This window comes from Cebus imitator, unplaced genomic scaffold (assembly GCF_001604975.1).
Source record: "Cebus imitator isolate Cc_AM_T3 unplaced genomic scaffold, Cebus_imitator-1.0 Scaffold729, whole genome shotgun sequence".
Lineage (NCBI taxonomy): Eukaryota > Metazoa > Chordata > Mammalia > Primates > Cebidae > Cebus > Cebus imitator.
The window spans coordinates 439,791-447,437 of record NW_016108044.1 but is presented as its reverse complement, the minus strand read 5'-3'; the positions used below and the strand labels follow the sequence as shown (position 1 = coordinate 447,437).

Genomic DNA, 7,647 nt, shown 5'->3' with positions numbered 1-7,647 from the left:
TTTTTTTTGACAGGGTCTCACTCTGTTGCCCAGACTGGAATGCAGTGGTGCAGTCACAGCTCACTGTAGCCTTGACCTCTTGGGCCCAGGTGATCCTCCCAACTCAGCCTCCTAGTAGCTGGGACCACTATCCTGGCTAATTTTTACATTTTTTAAATATAGATGGGGTCTCACTATGTTGCCCAGGCTAATTTCAAACTACTGGGCTCAAGTAATCCTCCTGCCTCAGCCTCCCAAAGTGCTGGGATTACAGGCATGAGCTACCAGGGCTGGCCTGTTACCCAATTGTTTTATTTATTTACTTATTTATTTATTTATTTTTCTTTTTATTTTTTTATTCTTTATTCTTTTTTAACCTACTAGAGAACAATACCCAATTGTTTTAATTTACTTTCTCCTGATTGCTAGTAGCATTGAACCTCGTCTTATGGTTTATTGCTCATTTTCATGTTGTCTGTGAATTACCTGTTTGTTTCCTTTGCTCATTTTTCTTTTAAGTTATTTGTCTTTTTCTTCTTGATTTATAGAAGGTCTTTATTCTAGATAATAAAACTTTTTGTCATTTAAATATATTATAGGTATTTTCAACCAATATGTTGCTTGTTTTTTTAACTTATCTTTTATTGCATAGAAGTCCTTTTATGAGGTTAGGTTTATCACTCTTGTCCTTTATTAAGACCTTTAGATTTTGTGTCTTTCATAGGAAGGCCTTCCTCATTTTAAAATTAGAAAATATTCTTTCCAGGCACGGTGGCTGATGGCTGTAATCCCAGCACTTTGGGAGGCCAAGGCAGGTGGATCACCTGAGGTCAGGAGTTCAAGACCAGCCTGGCCAACATGATGAAACCCCAGCTCTAACTAAAAATACAAAAAATTAGCTGAGTATGGGGTCAGGCACCTGTAATCCCAGCAACTCGGGAGGCTGAGGCAGGAGAATCACTTAAACCCGGGCAGTGGAGATTGCAGTGAGCTGAGATCACGCCACTGCACTCCATTTTGGGCAACAAGAGTGAAACTCCATCTCAAAAATAATAAAATAAAACAAAATATTCTTCTGTATTTTAATTCTTAAGATTTTTTTTAGTTTGTATAGTTCTTTAACACATCTGGACTTTATGTTATGAGATAACAGATGCTGTGATTTTTTCTACGTGGAAATTTTCCCAAGGCCATTTACTGAGGCCATCTTCTCCCCACTAATTTAAAATAGGGTGAGAACCTTTTAATGGATTTTGATACCAAGTGGGAAACTGCTTTCTTAAAAAGGATGAGCTAGTTTATGCAAACTGACATTGGCAATGTGTATCTGCCCATTTCACTGCAGCCTTGCGAGTATTGGTATCGTTGTATTGATTGTAATTTAAGTTAATTTAAATTACAACTTAATTTGTGTTTATATTGATACAAAGTTATTTTCACTTCTCAGTGATATAAATAATGGTATATGGAATACTTTATTGAATAGAATCCATGCCAAATCACCTGGTATTATAGAAAGCCTTAAAAACTGAGTAGGGCCAGGTGCAGTGGCTCATGCCTAGAATCGCAGCATTTTGGGAGGTCAAGGTAGCAAGATTGCTTGAGCCCAAGAGTTTGAGTCCAGCCTGGGCAACACAGTGAGACCCTGTCTCTACAAAAAAATTTTAAAATTAGCCAGGCAGGTGGTGTGTGCTTCCCACCCCCCGCCCCGGGACAGGGTCTCACTCTGTTGCCCAGAATGAAATGCAGTGGTGCAATCACAGCTCACTGTAGCCTTGACCTGCTGGGCCCAGGTGATCCTCCCAACTCAAACCTCCTGATTAGCTGGGCCACTAGGCTGGCTAATTTTTGTATTTTTTATAGAGATGGTGTCTCACCATTTTGCCCGGGCTAATCTCAAACTTCTGGGCTCACATAGTCTCACCTACTCAGGAGACTGAGGTGGGAGGATCACTTGAGCCCAGGAGGTTGAGGCTGCAGTGAGCTGTGATTATGCCACTGCACTCCAGCCTGGGCGACAGAGTGAGACCCCATTAAAAAAAAAAAAAAGGAAATACAAGAAAAGAAGTGTGAAAGTGTGAAAATGTGAAGAAATACAAGAAAAGCGTGAAAGTGTGAAGATGGAAGCTCCCGCCTCACCCCTCATTTTCTTCCATCTTCTCTTCTGTGCCTTTCATAGGATCTGCTGCAGGACAACTGGTCCTCATCACAGCCAGGGTGACCACAGAAAGGACTGCAGGAACCTGCTTGTATTTTAGTGCTGTTCCAGGAATCCTGCCCTCCAGCCAGCCACCCATATCCTGTTCAGAGGAGGGGGCTGGAAATGTCACCCTGAGCCCTAGAATGGGTGAGGAGTGCATTAGGGTCTGGAGCCACGAAGGCCTTGTGCTAACCAAGCTGCTCACTTCGGTAAGAGCCTCAGATCGGTCGCTAGGGTTTTGTAGACTCCATGCTGACTGCTATATCTTGAAGGTTCCTGGAAGCAATTCTACCTTGTAGAAAAAGCACAGGTTTTATAACCCTGCCTTGGGGGCTGTGTGACCTACAGCAAGTGTCTAAACATCTCTGAGTGGCAGCTTCCTCATCTGTAAAACAGAAAACATGACCCTATCTCTTAATTCCACCAAATAAGGATTAAATGAGAATGACTGTGAAGTGTCCAGCACAACATAGAGATTTGATAAATGACAGCTATTATTATTGACTGTTGTCTTTAAAACATTATCTTTTCCTCAAAGGATTTCAGAAGCTGTAATAAGAGGCAGATGGGCTAATTGCTATTAGACAGATGTGAGCAGAGTGTTATGCAAACACAAAGTAAGGAGCCATTAACCCTAACTTGAACATTTATGGAGAGTGCTTCACAGAGGAGGTGTCATTTACAAAAGAGCATTGTGTACAGTAGTTTAAAATGCACAGAGTGCTCTCAGGGTTCATTAACTCATTTGATCTTAAAATAGCTTTTTGAGGTAGGTGTTATTCCACTTTACAGATGAGGAAACCAGTTTAGAGAGAGGGAGTGAATTGCTAAAGGCCAAACAACTGGTTAAGTGGCAGAACCAGGGTTGCAACTCATACCTTCCGTGTGGTCAGGATGATCCTTGAAGAATGAGGAATATTTGGACAGGGATTGCAGTAGAGAAGTTGCAGGAGATGGGGAGGCACACTCCAGACAAAGGCACCAGGATGGGTATAGGTCTAGGGATTGATAAGTGTTGGTCGGTGTGGAGCCTGTAATCTCAGCACTTTGGGAGGCCGAGGCGGGCACATCACCTGAGGTCAGGAGTTCAAGACTAGCCTGGCCAACATGGTGAAACCCTGTCTCTACAAAAATACAAAAACTAGCCAGGCATGATGGCAGGTGCCTATAATCCCAGTTACTCGGGAGGCTGAGGTGGGAAAATCGCTTGATCCCAGGAGGTGGAGGTTGTAGTGAGCCAAGATTGTGCCACTGTCCTCCAGCCTGGCGACAGAGCGAAATTCCATCTCAAAAAAGAAAAAAAAAAGAAAAGTGTTCAGTTAGGTCTCACACCTGTAATTCCAGCACTTTGAGAGGCCAAAGCAAGGAGAATGCCTGAGGTTAGGAGTTCAAGACCAGCCTGGGCAACACAGCAAGACCCTGTTTCTTAAAAAACTTTTTTTTTTTAAATTAACAGGGTGTAGTGCTGCATTGCACACCTGTAGTCCCAGCAACTCAGGAGGCTGAGGTGGAAGGATCCTTTGATCCTAGAAGTTCGAGGCTGCAGTGAGCCATGATTGTGCTGCTGCACTCCAGCCTGAGTGACAGAGGGAGACCCTATCTCAAGAAGGAAAAAATAAGAAGTGTTCAGCCTTTGGGAACACTCCATGATGAGAGGCTTAGGAAGGAAAAAGGCAAGAGACCCCAGGGATCTGATTGACAGGTGCTATGAATGCAGGCTAGAGGGCATTCAACCTGATGCTGAAGGTTGTGGGGGCTTCTGAGGAGTTTCAAAGAGGAGAGAGACCTGCTTCCCTAGTACTGGGTAAAGGAGTCTGTCTGAGTGGAGGGCTATCAGTCAGGAGGCTGCTGCACACTCCAGTCTCACCTTTGAAGAGATCCAATGAAGTGCGGTGGCTCACGCCTGTAATCCCAGCACTTTGAGTGGCCAAGGTGGGTGGATCCCTTGAGGTCAGGAGTTCAAGACCAGCCTGGCCAACATGGTGAAACCCTGTCTGTACTAAAAATTTAAACATTAGCCAGATGTTTTGGTGGGCACCTGTAATCCCAGCTACTCTACGGGGAGGCTGAGGCAGAATTGCTGGAACTTGGAAGGGAAAGGTTGCAGCCAGCCGAGCTCATGCCACTGCACTCCAGCCTGGGCAACAGAGTGAGACTCCATCCCCCAAAAAAAGAAAAGAAAAAGACCCCATGAGGAGCACGACCTGGGACCTGGAATCAGAGATGCGGTTTCTACATCCAGCACTGCTGGCACATCTTTAAAAGGTGGATCGTAATGAAGTTTCCTGTCTCACAGAGTCATGATGAGGGTTCAGGTTAATAATTGGGTAAGAAAGTTGTTTTTAAACTATCAAGACAAATGTTCCAGCCTGGGCAACATGGTGAAACCCCGTCTCTACAAAAAATCCAAAAAAAATTAGCCAGGCATGGTGGCATACACCTGTGGTCCCAGGTACTCAGGAGGCTGAGGGGGAGGATTGCCGCAGCCCAGGAGGCGGAGGTTGCAGTGAGTCGAGATCGCATCACTGCACTCCAGCCTGGGTGACAGAGTGAGACCCTGTCTCAATAAAAAAGAAAAAAAAGACAAATGTCAGCTTATATGAAAATAACATTTTCCTTTCAGTTGTTCCCTAGATGTGGAGAGCTGTCTCCCTCATGGAGGCCCCCTCTATGGCCCTTGGGCTGGGTTCAGATGTCGTCCTCCTCTCCTCCCTGTACCCCTCTCTAGGAGGAGCTGGCTCTGTGTGGCTCTAGGCTGCTGGTCTTGGGCTCCTTCCTGCTTCTCTTCTGTGGCCTCTGCTGTGTCACTGCTGTGTGCTTCCACCCGCGCCGGGAGTCCCACTGGTCTAGAACCCGGCTCTGAGGGCACTGGCCTAGTTCCCGACTCATTTCTCAGGTGAGGCTCTTTGCTCCAGTCCTGTGGGAGCAGGGAATGGGGCGGGGGTGGAGGTTGTAACTGGGGTAGAGCAGATCCTTGCACTCATCCTCAAGTGCTGCTGCTTCTGAGTCCCTGAGAACCTCTTCAACCACAGCTGTCCCTTAGGGACTGGGAACAATTTGACACCGTCAGCATTCAATATTTTTCTAATTACTTTTACTTTTTTATTATAAAATATTTAACACTCATGTAGAAAAGTCCAAAAGCATAAAAGGACAGCTTGGCAAATTGTTATAAAGTGGATACTTACAAATACCACTGAGGGAAGGAAGAGAATATTACCAGCAGTCCAGAAACCCCCCATGGTCCCTTCCTTCCTGACAATGCCCTCCCTCCCCTTAGAAATAACTACTGTCGGCCTGGCACAGTGGCTCATGCCTGTAATCCCAGCACTTTGGGAGGCCGAGGCGGGTGGATCATGAGGTAAGGAGTTTGATAACAACCTGGCCAACATGGTGAAACCCTGTCTTTATTAAAAATACAAAAAAATTAGCCGGGCGTGGTAGTAGGCGCCTGTAATCCCAGCTACTCAGGAGGCTGAGGCAGGAGAATTGCTTGAACTTGGGAGACAGAGGTTGCAGTGAGCCAAGACCGCACCACTGCACTCCGGCCTGGGCGACAGAGTGAGACTCTAAAAAAAAAAAAAAAAAAAAGAAAAAAAGAAATAATTACTGTCCTGCTTTATAATTTATTGCCAGGTATGCCTTCCTAAATAATATGGTTTGGTTTTACTTTTTTTGAACCTATATAGACAGAATTATACATATTCTTTTGTGGCTGACTTCTTTCAAGAAACATTGTGATTTTAAGACTCATCCATAACTCTAGTTCACATCCAAGCATTTGGGTAACAATGGTGAGTTAAGAAAGTTCTCGTTTGATGATTCATCCTGGATACGAACCATGTTTGTCTTGCTTTTGTCCTGAAATCCTGATACCCAGTTTTACGATGGAAATTTTGTAAAATTCAACTTGAACCTCTCAGAAGAGTCTAATTGATGATGCCCATTTACTGAGGACATACATATTATGTGCCCAAGAACTTGACAGGCACCTTCTCTCTTCCATTTAGTCATCATTACATTTAGAAAAGTTGATTTCATTGACAAGATCTTTGGAGGGAATCAGCTTCATAAACGTAGCAGCGGGTGGGGGACATATTGGTTAACTAGTTCACACGTCAGCTCACTAAAGGAAAAAATATTTCTGCAAAAAATCTTCACTTGTCAGAGGGGGCGCATATAATTTCAGAGCCCCATGTGTTATGCATCCAGCTCTTGAACTGGTCTCAGCTTGAGCTGGCTGCAGTCCCCTAGGAAGTTACTATGGGAGAAGTAGAAACAGTTCAGGCCCAGGGAACTGATCAGGCCAGAGGAAATGGAAGCTCAAGATCAACTCTGCTTATTTTGCTGATGGCTGTGCCTAAAGGCCCCAACCACCTACTTGGGACAGGAAATGACAGGACCCTCTCAACCTTGGATTGGGAAAGGAGGGCTTCCTGGCCCCTGGCAGACCCCAGGGTCCTGAGGCTACCCGAGTTGAGATTAAATGCCTGTATTGGTCTCTAGCTGTCACTCCCTCTGCCTTCCCCTAGCATCTTTCTGACTTGTTCTGTTTTATTTTCTTTTTCCTTAGGTGTGAATCTTCTTTGGCCTTGGCTCTGAGTTGGAAAAGGTTTTAGAAAAAATTGAAAAGCTGGAATGTGGGGGAAAATAAAAGCTTTTTTGCCCAGTGGTGTATAAGGTGTTTATTAGGGGTTGGATTGAGGTGGGGATTTTAGGGTAGGCAGGCTTAGAAGTTTTGAGAGACTCTTTCCTGTTGACTCTCTAGTTTGGACAGAGGTTTGCACAGGGCATAGGTTACTTCAGCCCTCCCCACGGTTGACTTGGCTTTGGAAAACACCTGTCTTGTTTTCTTCTACGAAATAAAATGGATAATTACAGTTAGTTGGGCGGGTGGGGTGTCATGTCATGGTAATGCTGTGCCATAAATGCACTGTGACCTTGGCATGTCATGCAACCCGCAGCACCTCAGATTCCTTAAGAGATCTAATCGACTGAGTTTTCCTAGCGTCGATGCGCAACGATTCCTCGCACTTGGGGTCCCTCGTCCAGTCTAGACGGTTGCTAACGTCGGAATAGTCCATTTTCCCGCCTTTTCCTCGCCCAGCGGCAGCTTCCCTTACCCCTCCCAACTTCCATCCTGCGCACATGCGCAGATCGCCACTGCTGTCAGTCCACCCGCGCCCCCTCAAAGCTTCCCCTAGCAACAAGCTCAGGCTAAGCGCGACGGCGGGACGGGCGCATGCGCCGCAGCTCTTTCCACCGCCAGTCCTGGGACAGAGTGCCGGGCTCCTCCCCTTCCAAGCCTAGCCCTTCTCCCCGCCTACTCCGGCCCGGGGTCCGCGTGGCGCGGCGCGCGCGCACTCGGGCTCGGCAGTTGCCGGTCTCCCGGGCCGCGGCAGTGCGGGGAGAGGGCGGGGCTGAGTCCTCTGCAGCCCCGCCTCCTTTGGCCCGGCGTCCCTACCGCG

At 46.2% G+C, this 7,647-nt stretch overlaps 1 protein-coding gene across 4 annotated transcripts in view; it reads left to right on the top strand.

The window, feature by feature from the left end:
• The window catches only part of TMEM219 (transmembrane protein 219), a 12,308-nt gene extending 5,459 nt beyond the window's left edge, over positions 1 to 6,849 (top strand). For 3 of the 4 annotated variants that reach the window (XM_017519196.1, XM_017519198.2, XM_017519197.2), the window contains exons 4-6: positions 2,159 to 2,388; positions 4,908 to 5,075; positions 6,753 to 6,848. In XM_017519196.1, the coding sequence (XP_017374685.1) occupies positions 2,159 to 2,388; positions 4,908 to 5,042 (365 nt within the window). In that variant the 3' untranslated portion in view covers positions 5,043 to 5,075; positions 6,753 to 6,848. Of the gene's footprint in view, positions 1 to 2,158; positions 2,389 to 4,907; positions 5,076 to 6,752 lie in introns of all 4 variants that reach the window. The other variant, XM_017519195.2, reaches the window with a different exon arrangement.
• Positions 6,850 to 7,647: the final 798 nt, after the last annotated feature.